This window comes from Telopea speciosissima, chromosome 4 (assembly GCF_018873765.1).
Source record: "Telopea speciosissima isolate NSW1024214 ecotype Mountain lineage chromosome 4, Tspe_v1, whole genome shotgun sequence".
Classification (NCBI taxonomy): Eukaryota; Viridiplantae; Streptophyta; class Magnoliopsida; order Proteales; family Proteaceae; genus Telopea; species Telopea speciosissima.
The window spans coordinates 17,336,229-17,361,135 of NC_057919.1; the positions used below are offsets into that span (position 1 = coordinate 17,336,229).

The 24,907-nt window shown below is 38.1% G+C and overlaps 1 protein-coding gene, 1 non-coding gene and 2 pseudogenes across 3 annotated transcripts; 2 read left to right on the plus strand and 2 right to left on the minus strand.

Moving 5' to 3' along the window:
• Nucleotides 1–4,317: 4,317 nt before the first annotated feature.
• On the minus strand, nt 4,318–10,908 carry LOC122657518 (desiccation-related protein At2g46140-like). Of its 2 annotated transcripts, none has more exons than XM_043852241.1 (2): nt 9,910–10,908; nt 4,318–4,355 (listed from the first exon to the last, which is right to left on the minus strand). In XM_043852241.1, exons 1-2 carry the CDS (start codon nt 10,816–10,818, stop codon nt 4,350–4,352), a joined length of 915 nt encoding a protein of 304 aa, XP_043708176.1. In that variant the 5' UTR covers nt 10,819–10,908; the 3' UTR covers nt 4,318–4,349. The 2 variants fall into 2 exon arrangements, with proteins under 2 accessions (XP_043708176.1, XP_043708177.1); XM_043852242.1 differs by lacking the exon at nt 4,318–4,355 and adding an exon at nt 8,748–8,759.
• On the minus strand, nt 5,271–7,299 carry LOC122658113 (annotated as a pseudogene).
• On the plus strand, nt 7,443–7,516 carry TRNAI-AAU. The gene has a single exon. It is a non-coding gene; the product is annotated as a tRNA-Ile (tRNA).
• A 1,666-nt stretch (nt 10,909–12,574) lies between the features above and the next one.
• LOC122659029 lies at nt 12,575–20,364 on the plus strand (annotated as a pseudogene).
• Nucleotides 20,365–24,907: the final 4,543 nt, after the last annotated feature.

Here is a 24,907-nt window from a genome sequence, read left to right on the forward strand (position 1 = left end):
GACTTGAACTGATGGAATTGCCCTTCTAAGAAGAAACCAAAAAAAAAAAAAAAAAAACCAAAACCTGCAACTCATCTTCCCCAAAATCGATTGGGGAAGATGAGTTGCAACCATCCCAGTGCCTCATTGATTCATCAATTACCCTTAAAAGAACTCCAAAAAAAAAAGTTTGAAGAATCTGCTCATTTTCCATCGGAGTGTGAGCACAAAGGCACTTGTATTTCACAAAGTTTGAGAACCATTCCTCAGTGTGCTCTGAAATAATCTGTTTTCTGTTGAAAATTCTAGGATATGCTCCTCATGATTCCCAAGAAGAAAGCCCAACTCATCTTCCCCTTTTTCAAACCCTAAAAGTTTGGGGAAGATGAGGGGAAATCGAATTGCAGCCTCTGGAACCGTCTCAAACAGCTTGAAATCTACAGATTTGGTCTCGCCTAGGTCTGCTGGAAAGATCCAAAACACCACAGCTCTAGAAATCAAGTGGTCTTTAGACTACAGATTTCTGAAATTGAAATCAGTGGTAATCACTTTAGGTCTGCCCCAAATGCATATTCCACTTCATGAACTAAAAACACAAAAATCAAATCTCCTCATACCATTTCCTTCCTTCGCCTCTGCAACTCTTTCTTTCTTCTTCGTCACAACCTCTCTAATACAAAAGAAAAGCCGAAATACAAACATGTTTTTGCAAGTTGTAAGCACAATGCAGACCAGGGCCGATCCTTCTTCTTGATCGTGTTTCCTTCTCTGGGTCTCTCTTCTTTTGTCTTCAAATGCTGCACTCATTTAGTTACAAACCATGTTCTTGCAAGTTGTAACGTCTTCAACTGTTTATTTATTTCATTTATTCAAATTTATTTGTTGTTTTGTGAATAAAAACCTTGAAGATTAGTAGTGATATCAGAAACTTAGGGTTCCAGATGTTTTTATCAATTTGAGAAGGGTTCTCTTATCTGATTCCGAACAATTTGTTGGTTTTGAAAAAGAGAAAAATTTCTCTGGTTGTTTAAAGCCCTAAATCGTGGGAGCTCCTTGAACATATTCAGTTTTAAGTGGATCAACGTGGTGTTTTGATTTCATCAATTTTTGCTGTAGATCGGCATTCTCTGGTGAAATATGTGTTTCCGGTTGAGAGATTGCCGAAATGGGTTTAATCGAAGTGTTTTGCAGGGAGGATTGCAAATGGAGAGAGTGCAAATGGGTTCAATCGAAGGGGTTTGTCCTTTTATTTCTCTTAATCATAATTACATAAGCAAAAGAAAAACCCTTATGGTTTTGAAACCTGCAATTCGATTGGGGAAGATGAGTTGCTGGTTTTTTTTCTTTTTTTCCTTTGTAAGCGTAATTTTGTCCGTTCATCTCTTCTTTTTTTGGGGGTTCTTCTTAGAGAAGGGCAATTCCATCAATTCAAATCTAATTTTTAACAGTGTTAGTCATGAACTGACGAAATGGGCTTATTTGTTACCGTTTGCAAACCTCAGAGGGGTACACAGAATTTTCCAAAACTAGGGGGTGAAAATATCCTTTCGTCAAACCTCAGGGGTGGTATGTGTAAATTTCCCCAAAAAAAAAAACACTTGACAAGGATTTCCATCTTTGCATCTTTGACAAATGACAACTTTCAACTCTCACTAGTTTTTATGGTCTTTTTCATTTATTTTCTCTTTCTTTGATGCTTACAGTTGATACATATTGTTAGGATTTTCCCAAAATGCGACGAGTGTGGGCTTAATTAATTATCGGGTCGATCATTGATGGGAATAAAAAAATACAAGGGCTGACGTGGCTTGCTACTATTTATTGAGATGGACCGAACCGGTCTGGCCCATTGTGGAAGTGGATTAGGGTTTTGGGGAGTATTATAAATACTAATGATGAGGGGTCCCTGCAGTCACTATTCTCTTTTCTCTTTTCTCCACAAGAAAGGGAGCTGTGGGAGAGTCTAGGAGACTGTAGAATATCCCTATCGCGGTTTGCAAACATCAACTGACGGATTGCAGCTGTTCATGGGTAGATTATTATTTGTTCTTTATCAACACACGTGGGTGCCAGGTATACTTTGCTTTCCCTGCTATTTTGATTCGATTATATTCTAAAGATCTGTATAGGGACGGATTCGGGTTTGACAAAATCCTTGCTTGTTCTAACACATATGTCCCTAATAAATTTGGAATTCTTTGGACTCTATTTGCCTTCGTTTTTGGAATGGGGATTATGGCTCCAATAAGAATTGCACTTAATTGGATGGCACAAAATTTGTACCCTTGTTTCTGTTGGAGGTCTGGGTCTTCGAAATGGCTCTACTAATAACAAAGCCTTAATTCTTAAATTAGGATGGAGGCTTTTGGTTGAACCTGAATCCCTTTAGGCAAAGTGTTTAAAGCCAAATATTTTCCCAACTCATCAATTTTTTACCCAAATACCCTTTTTAAAAAGGATCTTGGACTTTGAATAACATTTCCACCCATTTACCTACTCTATGGAGCATGGTTTGGCGTAAAATTGAAAATGGTAATAATACCCACTGTTGGTTTGACCCATGGATTCCTTCTTTTCACGAGGGAACTCCTTGCCTTCCTTCCCTTAGCCAAGGTAACCAAGAGTTTACCTTAGTTAAGGATCTCATCTATAATAATACTTGGAATTTTGATTTACTTTCTCTATCTCTTCCTCCTGATATCATTACTAGAATGTCCAGTATCCAATTATCTGATCGATTGATCTCTGGAAATGCAACCTTTCAAAATTAGGAAACTTCTACACCCAAAATACTGCTAATTTCATTTCAAAATCTAATTCTAGTACCTTATTCTCTAAGTGGTGGACATTTTTTTCTGAAAAACTAAACTCCATCCTAAATTTAAAATGTTCTTTCAACGTGTCTTAAATGCAGGATTGCCCGTCAAGGCAGCTCTCACAAAATGGATGGCGATTAACTCTGCTTGTGTTTTGTGTGGCTCCTATGATGAGTCCATGTGACATCTCTTTCTATCTTGTGATTGGACTAAGCATATCTGGGCTTGTGGTCCCCTTGGCTTGAGAACAAAATTTCTTCCCAACCCTTCTCTGACACATTTGTGTTCTCTTTTTCTCTCTAGCAATTTGGATAAACAATCTCCTCTTTAGATCTGTTCTGTTTTTATTATTACTTGTTATTATATTTGAGATGTAAGGAACAAAGTAATCCATGGGACAGCAACAACTGATCCCCAGTATGTTTTAAGGTCTGTATCTAAATGGCTTAATTATCTAAACAGTAACTCCCCCCCCCCCCCCACCCCCAACCCTTTTCAAACCTGATGATATGCCATTACTTTCTAATCATTGTTTTCCCCTGTCTCTAGGTTCTAATGTTGAAATACATTGCCTTGTTTTAATTTGTGCAGGCCGTTTTGAACTTCAATTAAATTATCCGGTTGGGCTTTTTGTATAGTGATAGATGGAAAAGATTGTTCTAACCTCTGCAAGGCACCTCAAACACCTCTGATGTATTGAATGCGGAACTCACAAGATTACTCCATGGATATATGAAAAACAGCAATCGCTTCCAAAATCAACATGAAAGAAGTTTGGAGTCACAACAGAGATTTAGTCAACCTTCTCTTTGTCCCTTATTGTAGTCTGGCAAATTGTTTCTGAAAACTCTGTTAACCCACTGGAGTCTCATGTATAATCTCTTTTCAGTTCATTTATAATTTTTTTTCTTTTCTCATCCAAAAAAAAAAAAAAAAGTTTCACAACATACTACAGTCTATGGGTATACTTCAGATCAATGCATCTCTGTCAAGAAAATTGTTCTCAGTTACTCAAGAGTCGGAGAAGAATTTTATTCTTAATCTCCACCTTTGTTACAGCTGTTGCATGTCTTAACATCTAAAACTGTTGGGAGTCACTGCAGACCTTACAATTCCCTGCTAATCGTTTGATACATCCATTATTAGCAAAACCTAACACCAAGATATTGTTGAATACAAGCTATGCATAAAAGTAATACAATCTACCAATGGGAGTTCAATACAGGCCTCACAAATTTCACCTCTATTTTTTGAAATCATTGAACTGAGGGAAGATTGGAACTGGAGATTAATTTCCACCTGAAAAGGCTAATGATGTAATCCATCCCAACACTCTTATCATCTTTATTGCCAAGATACAATGAAATTTCTACCAAACAACCCAAAAAGAGAAAAAAAAGAAGGGTACAATTGGATTAACAGACAACAATAACAACAAAACAACTCAGCTTTATCCCAACTAAATCCGGTTCAGCTACATTAACAGAATAGCAATAATTAAGTTTCACAATATAATTAATTCTCCAAGGTGCTTTGTCACAATAATGTGTTGTTTCAGTCCTGCACCAAAATGTAACAAAAGAAAATGAATTAATTGCTGGAATTCAGGATGGAAGAAATCATACTTTCAGATCTCACCAAACAACAATTGAAAGTGCTGATTAAGAGTAAAAAGAACAAGATCCTTTGATAAATATACTTGATGTTTAGAAACACTTCTACACTTTTACTATCTTCAGGGGACCTAAACTCCTCTGAAAACACCATATTCTGAAAAATTGCGCTTGAACTTCTTTAGCCTCAGAGATCATGTTTCTCACAAGAAGAATATAATTTAGGGATATATGGATAGTCTAGCAAACTTCGGAAGTTGAATGGTGATCAGAACCTGACTTCTCTGGTTTCATGCAAGAAGGGCACATCCAACCGATGTTGCATTATCTTATCACATCTACAATGGATAATGGATAATCAAAAGGCTTTTAGGCTCAAAACTGTGGTTGCCATGGACAAGCAAGCAATCCATCTCCTGACAATTTATCTTTTATAGGTTTGTAAGCCAATCTTCCTCAGCACAGTGTATGGTGCTAATGTTCAAGGAGGCAAAGTTCAGCAGAGTGATGGCAACTACTTGAAGATTAAAAGCATTAAAATGTCCCACCACTCAAGCATAGCAGGGCATTCCATTGTTGCTAATTTTTTTTCAAAATGAATGATGGTTAAGATAAAGAGCTAAAAAAACATTCGGCATAAGCTTCCGTATGCAGATCAAAAATTAATTTTTGTGAAATTTTTTGAAGAATATATAATAAAATCATAAAAACTGAATACAAATATATAGAATCAGATAACAATTAATTTATGTTTTGCCAACTTGTTTGTAATATTCAATTTTTCTCGTTCTAGGTCTATTTTGCATCCAATTTTCTCAACATATTAGCAAATTCAAGATGGAACTAAGGCTCATCAAAGTTTTTATGAAGAGGAATCACTGTAATAACAATATGAACTGGATCTTGTGATTTTCATTCCCTGGCCACCTATTTGGCTAGGAAAAGACCAGAACAGCTGTAGTTTGCTAAGGAAAACGCAAGTTGTTTGAAGAAATGCACAAATAAGAATGGGGTCAATTGAAGAGTACAACAGATAGGGTACCTCATCGTCATTGTCTTATGCCTTCTCGAGTTGTGTATTGCCCCCTTCCTTACTGAATGGAAGTTTCATCGGTCCAAATAGGGTATCCACATTGATGCTTCCTTTAATGGAGTAACCAGTCCCCTTTCCTCTCATCATATCCCATAATGCAGACCCAAAGTCCTTTGGCCTAAATGAGATTGGAAGCTCAACAACCCCTGAACCTTTCTTGCCAATTTGGGCCGATTTGGAAAGCTTGGCACCACCAATCCTTACCTTGGTAAGCCATACCTCGTAATCTAATGAGTTCAACCCCAAATCAAAGTCATTCTGGTTATCCAATTTCAGATAAAGGGTTGCAGTCGTTTCTTCCAAAGAGAATTTATCAAACTTAATCTTCTCCAAATTGACATCTGGTTTATAAGGCACAGGTATCTCTCCAGTTTTCTCCAATGGAAGCGAAATGTTTCCTATAACAGGTATATCTACAATAAACTCAATTCTGACCTTGTAAGGAAGAACACTACCTGGTTTAATGTCGTGGTAAGTGCTCTTGATATCATCGTAGATCACTGTCAAAGGGATTTTAATCGTTTCAGATCCTTGAGCATGAATGGTCCCTGCGTCAGGGATGAGGCCGGACATGAGTTTCCTGCCATCGCTCTCAATCAAATACTTTACATCAACTAGAGGGATCGGAATTGGATTTGGATTCTTCACAAGAACATCGACTACGAAGTCGGCCTTCTGCAGGTCTATTGAAGAAATGTGAATTCCAGTAATATTTGCAGTAGCTTTCCCTAATCCAACAGCTTCTTCAATCGATAACAAGAAGATAATAACAAGAAAAAGTTTAAGATAGTGGGAATTAGTCATGCCTTTATTCATGACTAACTCCCCCAACAGGAACAAACTAACTCCCACACATCTCTTATTCCCACTAATCCTACTCTTAATAATAAGTTAATAACTACCCACCATGAAAATAGGACTCTCTAATTCCAAATTGAACTTGTAGGCAACTGACCCTATTTTTTTGGATAACCTTGTATGGCCCATAGTACCTTGCTGCTAGCTTCATGGATCTTCTTGCAGCCACTGACATTTGACGATAAAGCTGCAATCTGAGATATACCAAGTCTCCCACTTCAAAAGAGCTCTTGGACTGACGCTTGTCAGCAAAATTTTTCATTCTCTGCAGAACAAATTCTCCTTAAGTAACTAGTGAACTGTGTCTCTGTCCCTCAATTCTTCTTCAACTGCTTGGACCTTGGTGGACCCAAGAATGTAAGATAACAATGTGGGTGGTGCCACTCTCCAGAGAGGTTCATAAGGAGTCATCTTAATTGCAGAATGGTAACTAGTATTATAACACCATTCCACTAGTGGAAGCCACTTCACCCAACTCCTTGGCTGAGATCCTACAAAGCATCTCAAATAATTTTCTAGGCATCGATTCAGTACTTCAGTTTTACTGTCTGACTGAGGATGATAGGCTGAACTCATGTGCAAATGGCTTCCTTGCAACTTGAAAAACTCCTTTCAAAAAGTACTTGTAAAAATTGGATCCCTCTCTGAAACAATAGAATTTGGCACAACATGTAGTAGTTTGAAAATATTTTCAAAGAAGACCTTTGCCACAGATTTCTGTATGATCATTGTATCTATGAAATTATGGGTTGACCCACTAATCTATCAAGATGGTAAGTTGGCAATGGCGGATGGACCCAGTAATTCTCATAGTTTGTGGTGCTCGCACCCCAGCAATAGCATGTAAAGATATGTCAGGTGTTGCCTCTGTTTCGCCAACGTCCCAGGTTCCCGTATCAGGCTTGACATCATAATCTAAAGCTGCCCCGTCGTCCTCCATCAATCCTTTCACCCAAAAGAGTTTTTGAGTTTTGCATCGGTGATTGGGGAGGTAGGAAAAACGTTTTTGAGATCATTACCAAACGGGCACTTAGAGACTATGAAATAATATAAAAAACAAAATCTTTAAATTATAAATCACTTGGCCTTTTAGCTCAGTTGGTTAAAGTGTCGTGTTAATAACGCGAAGGTCGCAGGTTCAAGACCTGCATGGGCCATTTATTAAATCTTTTGAAGCAGTTGTTCATGCGGTTTCGTAATTTCTTGATTTTGTCAGTGTCTGGTATGTGATTTTAGAGAAGATAGGTTGGGCGTATTCTAGCGAATCAAAACTTCACTTTTAGTTGTGATCATAATTTGTTTGGTACAGTCTTCTTTCTCCATTTTTGAATTATTTATGATCTTTTGATATATGCAGTTGTGCATGTTGTTTTGTAATTTCTTTGTTTAGTCAGTGTCTGGGTATGTGATTCGGGCGAAGATAGTTTGGGCGTATTTGTTTGGTGCAGTCTTCTTTCTACATTTTTGAATTGTTTTTCTTTTGATGCAGTTGTTCGTGTTGTTTCATAATTTCTTTGTTTTGTCAGTGTCTGGGTATGTGATTCGGGAGAAGATAGTTTGGGCGTATTCTAGGGAATCAAAATTAAAGAAAATTTAAGGATATGATGTGATTAGACACCCGACAAGGATTGCACCATAAAAAAACTTGACAAGGATTTCCATCTTCGCATCTCAGACAAATGACAACTTTCAATTCTCACTAACTCTCACTAGTTTTTATGGTCTTTTCATTTATTTTCTCTTTCCTTGATGCTACACATGGCCCTAATAAGTTACACTACAGACTACAGTCTATGGGTATGCTTCAGATCAATGCATCTCTCTCAAGAAATTTGCTCTCGGTTACTCAAGAGTAAGAAGAAGTTTATCCGTAATCTCCACCTTTGTTACAGCTGTTGCATGTCTTAACATCTAAAACTGTAGGAGTCGCTGCAGACCTTACAATTACCTTACTAATCCTTAGATACATCCATTATTAACAAACCTTAACACCAAGATATTGTTGAATTCAAGCTATGCATAAAAGTAATACAATCCACGAATGGGAATTCAAGCTATGCAGTTTTTCTCTTCTTTTTTCACCTCTATTTTTTGAAATCATTGAACTGAGAGAAGATTGTGACTGGGGATTAATTTCCACTTGAAAAGGCTAATGATGTAATCCATCCCAACACTGTTATCATCTTCATTGTCAAGATACAATGAAATTTCTACCAAACAACCCAAAAAGAGAAAAAAGAAGGGTACAATTGGATTAACAGACAACAACAACAACAACAACAACTCAGATTTATCCCAACTAAATGGGGTTCGGCTACATTAACAGAATAGCAATAATTAAGTTTTACAATATAATTAATTCTCCAAGGTGGTTTGTCACAATAATGTGTCGTTTCAGTCCTGCACCAAAATGTAACAAAAGAAAATGAATTAATTCCTGGAATTCAGGATGGAAAAAATCATATTTTCAGATCTCACCAAACAACAATTGAAAGTGCTGATTAAGAGTAAAAAGAACAAGATCCTTTGATAAATATACTCGAGGTTTAGAAGCACATCTGCACTTTTACTATCTTCAGGGGACCTAAACTCCTCTGAAAACAACATATTCTGAAAAGTTGTGCTTGAACTTCTTTAGCCTCAGAGATCATGCTTCTCACAAGAAGAATATAATATAGGGATATATGGAATGGATAGTCTAGTAGACTTTGGAGGTTAAATGGCAATCAAAACCTGATTTCTCTGGTTTCATGCAAGAAAGACACATCCAACCGATGTTGCAGTATCCTATTATATCTACAATGGATAATGGATCATCCAGGGCTTTTAGGCTCAAAACTGTGGTTGCCATGGACAAGCAAGCAATCCATCTACAGACAATTTATCTTTTAGAGGTTTGTAAGCCAACCTTCCTCAGCAGTGTATGATTTTAAAACCAGATGTTCAAGGAGGCGTCGAAGTTCAGGAGAGTGATGGCAACTACTTGAAGATTAAAAGCATTAAAATATCCCATCACTCAAGCATAGCAGGGCCTTCCATTGTTGCTAAATTGTTTTAAAAATGTATGATGGTTAAGATAAAGAGTTAAAAAACTTCAATATAAGCTTCCATATGCATATCAAAATTTAATTTTTGTGAAATTTTTTGAAGAACATATCATAATATCATAAATCTGAATAAAAATATGGAGAAGCAGATTCCAGTTAAATTATGTTTTGCCAACTTGTTTGTAATTTTCAATTTTTCTAGTTCTAGGTCTATTTTGCATCCAATTTTTTCAACATATTAGCAAATTCAAGATGGAACTAAGGCTCGTCAAAGTTTTTATGAGGGAGAATCACTGTTATAATAATATGAAATGGATCTTGCAATGTTCATTCCTTGGCCACCTATTTGGCTAGCAAAAGACTAGCATAGCTGTAGTTGGCGAAGGAAAACGGAAGGTGTTTGAAGAAATGCACAAATAAGAATGGTCAATTGAACAGTACAACAGATAGACGGCAAGAAAAAAAACAACGAAGTGATGATGGTAAGACAGGAAATAGGGTACCTCATCGTCGTCGTCTTCTGCCTTCTTGAGGCGTGTATTGCCCCCTTCCTTATTGAATGGAAGTTTCATCGGTCCGAACATGGTATCCACATCGATGTTTCCTTTAATGGAGTAACCAGTCCCCTTTCCTCTCATCATATCCCATAATGCAGACCCAAAGTCCTTTGGCTTAAATGAGATTGGAAGCTCAACAACCCCTGAATCTTTCTTGCCAATTTGGGCCGACTTGGAAAGCTTGGCACCACCTACGCTTACCTCGGCAAGCCATACCTCGTAATCTAAAGAATTCAACCCCAAATCAAAGTCATTCTGGTTGTCCAATTTCAGATGAAGGGTTGCAGTTGTTTCTTCCAGAGAGAACTGATCAAACTTAATCTTCTCCAAATTGACATCTGGTTTATAAGGCACAGGAATCTCGCCAGTTTTCTCCAATGGAATCGAAATGTTTCCTATAACAGGTATATCCACAATAAACTCAATACTGACCTTATAAGGAATAACACTACCCGGTTGAATATCGTCGTAAGTGCTCTTGATATCATCGTAGATCACTGTCAAAGGGATATTAATCGTTTCAGATCCATGAGCATGAATGGTCCCTGCGTCAGGGATGAGGCCGGACATGAGCTTCCTGCCATCGCTCTCAATCAAATACTTTACATCAACAAGGGGAATCGGAACTGGATTTGGATTCTTCACAAGAACATCGACAACAAAATCGGCCCTCTTCAGGTCTATTGAAGGAATGTGAATTGCAGTAACATCTGCAGTAGGTTTCCCGAATCCTATAGCTTCTTCAATCTTCTCTCCAATGTCTTGGATGAAGCCCTTCACCTTTCCTAAGAAACCCCCCTGCTCTCCTTCTTCTTCTTCTCCTTTCTTGTTCGTGGGTTTATCAGATGATGCCATATCTTCAGGGAAAACAAAATATTGATGGAGAAACTCAACCGAACCAGATCCAAATAAGAAGAAGAAGTGGTTAAGACTGTAGCTTACAAAGAAGGATCCCTTCTTGTGGTCAAAAATTTGGGAAGTGGAATGTTTGGGTTGGCGTGTTTTCCTACACCAATTAAGCGGGCCGACATTAAATTTTTTTTTTCCCCACAAACTTGGCACTAAATACTAACAGCAAAAAATCAGATATTGGGGCGGGCGAAATGACTGTGCACCCCATGGAAAGCTGAATTTCCTAGGGACGTGGCACTGATTTTGACTATTTTTCTAAAATATAGTTGGGTCCGGTTGATTCAAATGTTTCATAGTGAGATTCAACTATGAACCGTTGATAAATCAGTTGTTTGGGACGATTGGTGTGTCTTTTTCAATCCCTTAATAAGTTGTTCTTAGTTCTCAGAGTTGAATTGCAGGAACCCTTGAGTTCAAATACGGCTCCCCTAACCTAATAATGTATTGGGTTGATTTGCTCACCGGAAGATTCTTTTTAACATGTTCCAACATAACGAAGCATATGGCATGCACCCCATGGAAAGGTGAATTTCTTAAGGCACGGTGGTCATTTCGCCCCCCTCCTATGTCTGGGCACAGATGTAGTGTACCACACACACTTAGGTAGTATATTTTCTCACAACATTTATTTATTAATAAAAGAGAGAAGCAACATGGTTAACTTTTTAGGATTGGTGTATGGTTTATATGATTATACTTTCATTAAAAAAAAAAAAAAAAAGAGAACCAACATTAAATAGTTTTGAAATTGACAATTTGTACGATTCATCAATGAAGTTGACCAGATCAAAGGCTCAAAAAAAAAGCGGTTGCCTTTATGAAGAGCAACCCAGATCGAGTGATAGGAATAAAAACCTAGTTAGAGGTTAAGGTTTGAGATAGAGGAATATTGAGAATAATTTTGGCCATCTTAGGGTGGAAAAAAATAGATATTAAGGCATGATTTCTAAATAGATTAATCATTAATTCATTGACTATACAAAAAATTAAATGAGGTTAAATGTATGATTAAATACCAAATGAGTCAAGGTTCGACAACTAATTATCCTTCCAGATATTAATGTTCTTCCCGTCTCTCACTTGTCGAACCAAAATGCAAGTGAGAGAGATTCACATTCTATTGCATACATAAAAAGATACGGACTTAGTGGACATGTTTGCCGGATGCCACAAGATGGTTCAATTGACTTGAAAAAGTTTTCTCTACTTTAATCAAAAAGAACATGTGAAGAGTTTGCAAATCATATCACATCAATGAGAATCAAACTCCAAGAGTTCACATATAATTCTAATAAAACTTTATTTTAATCCATCATAGGCCTTTGATACATCCAGTTTAAAAGTGAAATACCATATCTTGGGTAATTATGATATTGTTAGAGTTTCAAGACCTTTAACCAATGTGAAATAAAATGATATATGTGGAAGGAATTTTTTGGGGTAAGAATTTTATTTTTTTTGTCAATGATACATCAAGAATGTATTGATATTGTTGTTGCAAATTCCTACGCACCGTGGTGTAGATTAAGAGAACCGTTAGAAAACGTTTTCCCGCTTCGTCATCGCGGTCGAACACTCGAACTGAATACTCAAGCTCTCGAGCTCCTCCAACAATCTCCTCTCACAGCCGCAGGTGGTTCTTCTCTTTGCCCTACTTTTTCCACTTCGGTTTCTCTTTATCCACCTGAAGTGAACCGTAACCATCGATCATCTGACGGAAATTCTTTGTCCCCTCAAGTACTCTGCATTTATAATTGGAACTCTAAATCTCCCTTCCAGCGATGATGTGTCTTCTTCTAATCAGCTATCGTGCAGGTTGAGAAACAGTTTCTTTGTGTTCTCTGACGGTGCTTCTAGGGTTTGCTGTGCTTTTCTCGATCTGGATATTAATTTTATCGGCAAGCAAATTCATGTTGTTGCCTGGAGTTTTATTCCTTTTAAATGTGGTGGTGGATTCTTGAAAATTCTCAGATGGAGCCTTCGGAATGCCACCACTGGAATACGTCAATTGTCCCATGCGGATGCTTTTCTATTGGCTTCCGCTTCACATGTTCAGAAAGAGCATTTCAAGCCTCGTTCTTCTGTTCATGGCAGATTAGAATCGGTCAGGCCTGTTTTTGTCATTTCGTGCACTGTTAAGTGTTAAGGGAAATGCCGATCCTGGCGAAAATTCTAGGGTTCTGATGAACTTGAGTGGATTCCTTGCAGAAATAATGCCTGTGAGTGTTATATCTTCACCAATGTCGCTTCAGAATCTATGTCAAGGGGACAATTGTTATTCTTTCAGCCGACCTATATTTTCCATATTTTAATAGGCCTGCTTCGTTTTGGCATCCTGTTCTCTCTAAGCTGCTTGGGAATGTCTTGCTCTTGGGTAAAAAGGAAACTGATTTTCATTGGAAAAGAAGAGTCCTGCTGAATGTTTACAAGTACAGAAAAATCTGTGTTGCATATACTCAGGTCATTTGTCGGAGAGTCCCTACTGGAAGGACTGAAATCAAGGGGAGAAGTGAATCTGGTGCGTATACTGGCGGTGTCACAGGTGTTTAAATGCAAGGAGTGGTTGTTGAGCTGGAGGAGAAAGTGTGGCTTTTACTAACTGATAATGTACCTTACTGCATTCTCTAGGTCTCTTGTAAGTTAGTCTCCTTTGTACCATGGAAAATTTGTCTTATTTCTCATACAAGGGGTTCACTATCTGTGCTTTTGCACTTTTGTTTTCTCAATGCTGGGTTGTTTTTTACCCTTTTATAGATTTCTGTCAGGAATGTTCACTTTGTACATCCCAATTTTTCTTGGACAAGAATGCTCTTGCTTGGGGGCTTGCTTTAAGACTACCATCAATGTCTCCCCTTTTCGCCCTTGGAGTCTCAATGAGGAGTTTTGATTTAATGTTCATTCTGTACTTTAATGCAATCTTAGCCAATGGAGAGATCATTTTTCGAAGAAAAACAATTTCTTATTGCAAGTGTCAAATGTGGCCCAAACACTAAGATTGTGGCTTAAATTCATTGGGATCTTAGCATTTTCTGCCAGATTATGGTGGGTCCATTTATGAAGCTTTTGAATATTTTTGGAGATGCTGCCATTTTCTGCTACTCACTCATCTTACTATTTGGAGTGTAGAGTATTACTTACAATCTCAAATTTCAGAAAAAAATTTCTGGCATGTTGTCAAAGAAGAAAATGTTAAGATCCAAACATGCATACACTTGCTTATTACTCCATTGATTTGGCTCCGATGACCATCTTTTCTTGTTTTTAATTGTCATATTCATTTCCCCATCCTCCCAATTAAATAAAAGGCTATCAGGCTATGTGATTTCTATAATATCTCTGTTTTAAGCTGTGGACACTTGAATGGTGTACCAGCCAGAAGGATTGGTTCAAATGTTTGCTAGTTCGGCCCTGCCTCCATCTGTCTTTAATCTTGTGTAAATTCGTAAATTCAGTTGCTTTTGAGTTACATTTAGTCAAAGATTTATTGTTCTTCATTTTTTTGGTTGCATATTATTTCATCTCTTAGTGTTTGTTTCTTTTACAAAAATAAAAGTGATATTCAAAGCTGCAATAACTATAGAAGCATAAAACTAATGAGTCGTGCCATGAAATTATAGCCGAGGGTTATTGAAACTCACTTGAGACAATAGAATAATATTACGGAGAACCAATCTTGTTTTATGCCAGGAAGATTCACGACGAAAGCTATTTACCAAATTAGGAGACTTATGGAAAGATTTAGAGATTGCAAGAAGGATCTCCATATGATCTTTATTGACCTAGAAAAAGCATATGACAGAATCCTTAGAGAGTTAATTTGACAAGTACTAGAGAAGAGAAGTGTTTTAAGTAAATATGTGGACATAATTAAAGATATGTATCATGGTGTGGTGACAGTGTAAGAATTGTGGGGGGCCAAGGTAATGAATTCTCAATTACAATTGGGTTACATCAAGGATCAGCTTTAAGCCCCTATTTGTTTGCACTTATCATTGATGATTTAACTAGAGACATTCAAGATGAGCTTCCTTAGTGTATGTTTTTGCTGATGATATTGTTTTGGTGGGTGAGACAAAAGTAGGGATTAACACCAAGTTAGAGTTATTGGAATCAGAAGGTTTTAAGATAAGTAGAACGAAGATGGAGTATTTGGTGTGTAACTTTGGTTCCATTAGGATAGATAATGAGGTGGCGAAAATTGATGAGGGAGATTCCGCAAAGTGATTATTTTAGTTGGCTCAATCATAAATAAAGAAGGTGATATAGAGGATGATGTTTCACAGAGAATTAAAATAGGATGGATGAAGTGGAGAGGTGTGTCTGAGGTGTTATGTGATCGGCGTATTCCTTTAAATCTTAAAAGGAAAATTTTATAGGATAGTTATACGACCGTCTATGATGTATGGTGCGGAATGTTGGGAAGTTAAGAAGCATCATATAGATAAAACCAGTGTAGCGGAGATGAGGATGTTGACATGGATGAGTGGCAAAACTAGGAAGGATAAAGTAAGGAATGATCATATTAGAGCTGGTTTGGGAGTAGCTGCGATACATGATACGCTACGAGAAACTCGTTTGAGGTGGCATGACCACGTTCAAAGGAAGCCTTTGGATGCTCCAGTGTGGAGGAGTGATTTGATTTAGATTGAAGGAACTAAAAGAGCCAGTGGCAGACCTAAAATGATTTTAGGAGAAGTGGTGAGGAAAGACATGCATAACTTAGGCCTTGTATCAAGTATGACCTCGATCGAATAGAGCTGATTGGAGGGTAAGGATCCATGTAGCCGACCCCATTTAGTTGGGATAAGGTTGAGTTGTTGTTGTTGTTGTTGTTAGTGTTTGTGTCGTTTGCAACATGGAATATTGATGGAATTCAGTAAGCATGATCAGGGCAATTGTCATAGTGAGCTGAGTGATGGGTACTTGAAATTGGTTAATCAGTGGTTTCATTTTTTGTATGCCTTCAAAATTTTATTGTGCTCTTTCTCGTGAGTAAAGAACTTCCAAAGAGCTTCAGATTTAATCTGGAATCTTATTGGTATGGTATCAGGTAAGGACTTTTTTTCATTATTGGCAGATATTATATTATTTTTGAGAAATTTTGAATATTTCATACTTTCAGGTGGTTCCCATGACTAATTTCGTCCGCCATTGTGAGGCCATGTGGCTAATCACATTAATTGAAATCAATAATGACTCATAAGCAATGGCGAAGTGCAACCATTCAGCCTCTTCTCATGTGAAGGTAATCTTATAGGAGATTACTCCGAAGGATTATAGCAAGTGAAGATCTTGAGGTGGTTATGTTGGGCAATCTTAGTGGTTAGTATCAAGTAGCATCAAGGATGTCTGTGTTTGTCTGTATATGTATAGATACTTAGAGAGTATAGTATGAATACGATGCATCTTGCTTGAAGCATAGGAAGACAATAGTCATGATTCTGGAATATTTGAATTTTTTTGTTTGAGAAGTGGTCTGATGGATGTTTTTTTTTGAAAGAAACCTATCCAGGCTTTGGTTCTCTAAATCTAACACAGCTAGATGCTTATTGTGTATGGCATTGGGGGTCAATAACTTGGCTGAAGTCTCATTATGCCTATTTACTGTTCATTCAGATTTCTCCATCTTCTGGGAGGTTGTAGTTGATTGATGCAATTGGCAGCACTGAGGTTGTGGTACCAGATTTGCCATCTAATTGTGATGTCAGAAGCATATATGAGGTTATATTTGATGATGAGTTTATTACCTACTCTCTGTCGTCTGTTCGAGACTTCTAGTCATTTACTTACAAGTGAGCATTTCACTGTTGCTAATGAACTTTCTTTCTTTCCTCCTTTTTTTTTGGTTGTCTTTTCAGGTTCAATACTATAGTGTTTTTATAGAAGGCTTACCTGCACAAGTGAGTTCTTTCAGCTTGCTCAGAAATGAATCATTTTCGTGCAGAAGTATCTTTTTGACCAGTATTATCTATGAAAGAAATAATTAAGCAACGCATGTCCACTTATATATGAGCAATGCAATTACCTTAAATGGTAGGTTTCCTTCTTGTTTGGATTGCCATCTCTGTTTCGTCTAGGACTTTGGGAAGATGTTATTGTGTCCTAAACCTGTTAAGTCAAGCAACCAATCGATGGATTCAGTCATCTATACACAAAGGAAACTTGCTGGAGCAAGACCTGGCTGATAAAAGGAAGTTGCAGGATGCAGGTCACAACTGGTTTCAGGCAATGGATATATCAAATAAAGGCTGGTTTCAGCAGCTCTAAGGCTAGAGTCGCATTAGGTCGAGTAACTCTTGCCCAAGGCTAGATAAGTAAAAGGGAAAGGAAGAGGGAGATCCAACCACAGTCGTGAGGGACTTCGAGCTAGATCACGATGGAAAAAGGGAGAGAAACAAGTGAGGAGGAAGAAGAGAGGGAAGAGGAACTCACCGAAAGGGGGAAAGGAGGAAGGGTTGACAGCCAAGCTGCCCTAAGCCACGCAGGCTACTACCAAACAACTCAATATTCAATTCTGAAATTTCTCAATTGAGTTACATTCATATAAATAAGAAACTGAAGACCTAAAGCAGAAATTAACTCAACTATGGAAACTAAGAAAACCAATTTAACTCAACTGAGGAAACTCTCCATAGGTTTGCTGTAATGGGAGTAAACTGTTACAAATTGGACTCTAATAAAGTAACCAACAAGATAAAGGAAATAAATTCATAATAAATAAACTATTATCCTAAGTATCCTACTGAACCAGAACAAAGTTAGGACCTGGTTCATCTTGGTCTGGATGGCAAGATTGGTCAGGCCGGTTCAACCACAAATCTGCATCATAAAGTTGGGGTAGCAGTTGATTGTAAGAGAGGATAAGCTTGTCACATTATGGTTCCGATGTGTTTTGACTTGGTGGATGATTTTGTCACGTAATTAGGTTCTGATGGTTTAAACCTAGATTGATATTTCTCCAGTCTGAAAACTTTTTGATCATTATCTCATTAATCCATGATAATAATCAGTAAAATAGAATGGTATGACTAGATTAATAACTCTTACAAATGTAGATCAACTTATCAATCTAATGCGTAGGAAAGAAATGCTGTCAAGACCACACAGACACTGCAGCTTGGGTACAAAAAACTAGTAATACACAATTGAGTTCTCATCACCAACAAATTCATCTCAGCATGGGAAGCAAATTTACCTGGTCAAGAGAAGACAATTCTTCCCAGTCTGGTTAACATCAACATTAATTGTTGTGATCAAGTAAACTAAATGTAAATCAGACGCAAGTACAAACCCTTGCAAGATCATCAAGCGCAACCCATATTAGGAAAAAAAAAGAAGTATCAATTAGGAAAACTATGGATGACAATCTCAAAAATGCCTTGGCTTCCTTGCATCCAATACCCTGTCTCCTGGACCTTATTCAACAGACCCCCTCCAATTTTTAGGGTGTTGTAGGTGTTTCATCCCTCCTGATCATAATCAATGGAGAAACTTATATCTGTGGGTGGATATTCTTCCTGTAAGCTAAACTGATTGAAGCTCAAGTCCTGCATGACTTAACAGTCAGTGGCGAGCAGCATATTCTGAGTTATGAACCCTGCGTGACCAAGAGACTAGAATCGAGTCAACCCGGTTCAATTGGAAGGTTAGTCAGTTGGTTCAGTGATTTCAGTCTTTTTTGCCAATGTTGTACAAATTAGATTTCTCCAAGTGACCTGCATTCTTCAATGGCTCTACTTTGTTCCAATCCACATCAAGTAATGCATTGGCTAAACCAAAAAGGTTTTATCTTTCCCAAGCCAATTGTATAATGTAGAGCCAAGTTCCCAACTACTCAACTAGGAACGCAACTCTATAGCAGGGTCAACAAAGTATGGTCTGCAGATGATTAGACCAGCAGGGTTCTCGATTGGCAATAACAGCAGCCTTCAAATAGCAACTGAACAATGCTTCCCAACAGTGGAATCAAGCCTTTGAATGGCCTTTCTTAAAATTCATAACAGAATACTCAATGAGATTGGTGGAAAAAAGAAGAAAATAGAAGATAGAAAAGGTAGTATAGGATTGGATCGAGCATCCCACAGGTATAGGCATCTCATCCTCCCCACTGCATTTCACAGCATAGCATGCTTTGAAAATCAAATCTCTTCTCTCTCTCTCTCTTTTCCTCAATGCGTTCACTATAGAATCCAGCCACATCCTTGTATTTATAAATTTGAAAATCGATCACAGCATTCTAGATGTTTTCCTAATTAAAAACAATTACAAAGCAACCCAATCCTAATAAAGAATCCTAGAAAGGGAAACTATAAGTAACCTATAAATACGGATGTAAATGGATATCCGAAAATCCGAATCCGATCCGCATCCGTATCCGTTTAGGGACATCCGTATTCGTTTAGAGATATCCGGGAAAAAATCCGAATACTTAATAATAAAAAATTAAGTAAATAACGATCTTGAGGATTTTTGAAGATTCAATAGGTTCTAGAATACGAGGAAAAGATAATCATGATCTCAGAGATATGGATTGAGAGTAAATTGTATCCGCTAAGGGGAGGAAGGCCCAGGTTACACAAGGCAGAGATGTAAACGGGTGGTTGAAAATCCGAATTCGATCCGTATCTGAATCCATCTGAATCCGTTTAGAGGTATTCGTATTCAGCCAGGGAATATCCGGATCCGAGCTGAATCCGATCCGTTTACATCCCTACCTATAAAGGGAAACTAAGGCACAAATAGGGACAACATTTACTCATGCTGAAGTTTATATTATAAGCTCATGCCTTGGCTCAACATGTGAATGTTCTATTATTCTAGTTTTTGGTTGTAATGAAGCTACTGTAGTATTTTATACACTTGTTCATTCTCATTAACTCTGTAAAGGAAGTTGATTATCAGCATAGTGGCATGAATTTCCTTCCGATATGTACTTCAGACATTGTTTTTAATTCCTTACAGGATACTGTTCCATCAGGCTTTATCTCCGAACTAATTCATTGCTTAGAGAGTAGGCCAATACAGTTACGTTTCAGGGTACGTTGCCTTGCCTGTAGTTCATTCTTCTCGACTAATTGTGCTCTTTTTATTTGGCGTTTTATATTTTGAAAGGGTGACTACCCCTCGTTCAAGTATAATCTTTTATGCATATATTTCTGGTTATAATGCACCTGTTCTAAATTTGATAGGTTGTGGATATATGTGTCCGAGTTTGAGAAACGCCCAAAAGAATTTTTTTTGAGAAGCTACAAATGAGGGAGCAGTCCAAGGATCCAATTGTCAACATCCCTCTTGCTGGTTTTATTTTGGGTGAGTCTTGACTTGATCAAGAGTTCAATTGGCGTTTCTCCATGGTGTGTGTAGATGATGGATCATCCACTTGTTGTTGCTGGAGCAATGCAGTGAGAGCGGCAAAATTGCTAAGGCTACGTACATCAGAAAACCCCAGTCAGTGCTTTCAGTAGCAGTTACTTGATGTTGAGGAGGACGGGAAGCAACAAGGCACCAAGCACCACCAGTTGTTGTGAAGAATCATGGGGCTATGCTTGATACATCATCAAGATTTTTTGTTTTCTGCTACTCCAGATGAGGTCTTCAGCAGCTTAGAGGACAATGCCATCAAGTTCATAACACTCCATGCTTGCTGTGATTCAGTTTTGGTGAGTTACCTACCTCCCACCCAAGAGACAGAGGAATGTTATTGAGGTTGAACTTTTCTTTCAGTCTCTAAGCACAACTCAGTTCAGTCAATATTGATAATCACTATAATCTGATGAACCAAAACTGTACTTAGTAGAGTGGGCTTTAGTTTTAGTATTTGCAATATAGCCGAATTAGTTGAATATGCTGTTCTCACTCAATCAAGGAGTTTGGCATGTCAAACTCTGCCAACGATCTCTTTATGCTTCAGCAGTCAGAGGCACTGACTCCTTGCGACAGGTCCCAGGTTCAGGTGCAAGGATTGTAGGAGAGAGCTCCTATATTTGCCATTAAATCTTGGGCATGCATTCGCAAGCTGGCCAGCCAAGCCTAGCAGGTCTGCTTTTGGTGCCTTGCCACATGGTGAGTCAATGTGCCTTGTTGAGAGGTTGAGCTGGGTCACTGAATTGCAGTGTCATGCAGATCTGTCTTGCTGCTGCTAGTAAATCATTTCCTAATTCAATTTTCTTTCTGGAGTGTTCTCTGCAGTGCCATGGATTCAAATGCTACTAGGCGGCTGGAGAAGGAGCTTGCAGAAATGGAGATCACAGTGCATTCAAAGTAAAATATATGGGCCTAAGAAATTCGGCATATAGATTATTTGACTGATGCAAAGAGGATAATTCAAAAGCTTTTTGTCAGGTAGCATTTGTCCCTTTGTAAATTAATCAGATTTATTTATTTACTTTTTATTAATTCTTTGTTTTTTTTTTTTTGGGGACTGCAAATTGTATTCCCATGTGTCTTTACCATGGATCAAGAACTCGATTGAAACCTGTTGAAACCATCAAGATATCTCGGTTTCGCAGGTTTCCGAGACGAGTTGGAAGTGGATTTTTAAATGTGCAGGGTTTCGACAATGTATCAGTGGTTTCAACTAGTTTCGACAATTTCGACCATGTTTCGGTCGAAACATGGTTGAACCACCTTGAACTAGGCCTATATAATACCTCATCTCGACCGAGAAAGGCATATCTCGACTTGGTTTCGACAGAAACCCCTCCAACCAAGGTTTCCCCATGTATGGAAGAAAGTACCAAGTTTTGACCAAAACTCGGTTTCAGCCAGGACGAAACCCGAGTTCGTAATCCTTGGTCTTTACTAATGATGCAGTGATGCATGTGAGAGTAGAGTTTTAAATTTCATGGGAGATCCAATGATTCCATTACCTGTTGTCCTTAATGTGAAGATAGTATAGGACATTACCCAGTGCTGGTCCTGCCTATTCAGGGTTCTGGGAGGGGTGAGGTTGGAGACAGTCCTAATCTTTGGCATTTTTTGCACAAAGTGGCCGCTCTCAAGACTTGAACCACTCGGTATTTGCCTTGGCAACTCGAACATTTTTACCTTTGCTCCAAGCAATGGCGCCTTTAATGTGAAAATAATATAAATTATAAAAATGAAAAGGGTTTCTTTGTTTCATAAATGTGGAAGAAACCTGGTGTTGTATGTGAATTTTGTGTATTCTTGTCTTGTTTTTATTTTTTCACATGCTAATGTTTGTGGAATGTTAATGGACTTACTAGGTTTAACTCTTAAAAATTCTTGCTGGACTTCACTATGAAGTTATATGATGTTGGAACTTTCTTCTTTCCTTCTTACTTTCCTTTTGTTTTAGCCATTGAACTGCTCCCAAGGCTCATGTCTTGGCGTGAGTATTGAAAAGATGGGAAAAGAAAAGAATGTGCCACATTTGGACTGTCAATGGCTCAAACTCCAATGAGACTTGAGAATTTCTGTATTTGCTCCACTTAAATATCTGATAGATTCTTATACAAATTTGATTTATGTGTTAATTTTATGACCTTTATATGAACCATTAATTAAACCTCAAACCTCTCTAAAAGTTTAACCCAATTAGATTTCTTATAGTTACTCTTCAACCTGAGATCATGGAGAGCATTTAATTGAATGGCTTAGGCTGGCTGCTGTTTTATATGGACATGGCAAGGGAGACTGGAGCTGCGGGCTGCCTAATGGCCCTTTGGAATCAGCCCACTTATACAAGTGATGGAATACAAGACATCGTATCCCAACAAGATGGAGGGCGTGATCCACTGTGAAAGATTTATTTAAAAGGTAAAGGTCCTAGCAGGGGCACCAATTCGTTAGCCATCCAAATCTTGTTCCATCTGATACTAAGAAGTTGCATGCTCATGTCAAGGCCGTGAACGCCAAACCCATTAACTCAACTACTATATATGTCACTAGTTCCAACCACCAGTCACCTAAAATCCACTTACTAATGAAGAACAAAGATAGGCACAAAAAGATTTACGTGGTTCAGCAAGATTGTTTATGCCTATGGTGAGATGAGATCTGCTATACTATCAATGCAAAATAGTATTACAACCACTCGTTTTCACACTTCTTAGGTTGATTAAAGAGAAAGAACGCTTACTACAAATTTATAGCACAACCCATGTTGATTAAAGAGAAAGAACCCTCACTACAAAATTATAGTGAAAATCTATACAAAAAAATTATTTACCGAAATACTCGTAGACCCATTAGCTCGTCGAGGCTCCAATAACGAAGATTAATGTGCAAGGTGGGCCGATTCTTCTAGGCCTTGAGGCCTCTGACGTCTTAACGAGCCTTCAAAATCAGCCCACTTATGCAAGCAATGGAATACAAGACATTGTACCCCGACAAGATGAAGGGAGTGAACCATTGTGAAAAATTAATGTAAAGGTAAAGGTCCTAGTTGTGGTTCCATTTTGTTAGCCATCCAAATGCTACCCCATCTGGCATGTTCATGTCTAGGTCGTGAACACGTAACTCATCAACTCAACTACTATATATCTCGCTAGTTCCCACCACCAGTCACCTAAATTCCACTTACTAATAAAGAACAAAGATAAACACATAAATATTTATGTGGTTCAGCAAGATTACCCATGCTTATGGTGAGATGAGATCTGCTTTACTATCAATGGAGAATAGAGTTACAACCGCTCGTCTTCACACTTCTCTCAAGTTGATTACAAAGAAAGAACCCACACTACAAAATTATAGTGAAACCCTATACAAAAAAACTATTTACCGAAATACTCATGGACCCGCTACTTCGCCGAGGCTCTAGTAATGAAGATTAACATACAAGGTGGGCCGAGCCTCTGGTGTCTTAACTACCCTTCAGAATTAACCCACTTATGCAAGCGACGGAATACAAGACATCGTACCCCAACAAGATGGATGGACTGAACCATTGTGAAAAATCAATGTAAAGGTAAAGGTCCTAGCTGTGGCTCTAATTCGTTAGCCATCCAAATCCTACCCCATCTGATACTAAGAAGTTTCATGTTCATGTTAGGATTGTGAACACCAAACCTATCAACTCAACTACTATATATCTCACTAGTTCCCACCACCAGTCACCTAAATTCCACTTACTAATAAAGAGCAAAGATAGGCACATAAAGATTTATGTGGTTCAACAAGATTGCCCATGCTCATGGTGAGATGAGATTTGCTTCACTATCAATGGAGAATAAGGTTATAGCCGCTCGTCTTCACACTTCTCTCAGGTTGATTACAAAGAAAGAACCCTCACTACAAAATTATAGTGAAACCCTGTACAAAAAATTTATTTATCGAAATACTCATGGACCTGCTAGCTTGCCGAGGCTCCAGTAATGAAGATTAACGTGCAAGGTGGGCTGATTCCTCTAAGCCTCGAGGCCTCCGCGTCATAACGAGCCTTCGGAATCAGCCCACTTATGCAAGTGACGGAATACAAGACATCATACCCCAACAAGATGGAAGGACTGGACCATTGTGAAAAATTAATGTAAAGTTAAAGATCCTAGTTGTGGCTCCAATTCGTTAGCCATCCAAATCCTACCTCATCTGATACTAAGAAGTTGCATGTTCATGTTAGGGTCGTGAACACCAAACCCAAAGTTGCATGTTCATGCCAAGGTCGTGAACACCAAACCCAAAGTTGCATGTTCATGTCAGGGTCGTGAACACCAAACCCATCAACTCAACTACTATATATCTCACTACTTCCCACCACCAGTCACCTAAATTCCACTAACTAATAAAGAACAAAGATAGGTACATAAAGATTTATGTGGTTCGGCAAGATTGCCAATGTCCATGGTGAGATGAGATTTGCTTCACTATCAATGGAGAATAGGGTTATAGCCGCTCGTCTTCACACTTCTCTCAGGTTTATTATAAAGAAAGAGCCCTCACTACAAAATTATAGTGAAACCCTATACAAAAAATTATTTATCGAAATACTCATAAATCCGCTAGCTCGACAAGGCTCCAATAATGAAGATTAACGTGCAAGGTGGGCCGAAGCCTCGAGGCCTCCGCGTCT

Bases quoted from the DNA above. Each gene is read 5' to 3' on its own strand.
- LOC122657518 (XM_043852241.1), bottom strand. From the start codon at position 10,818: ATGGCATCATCTGATAAACCCACGAACAAGAAAGGAGAAGAAGAAGAA.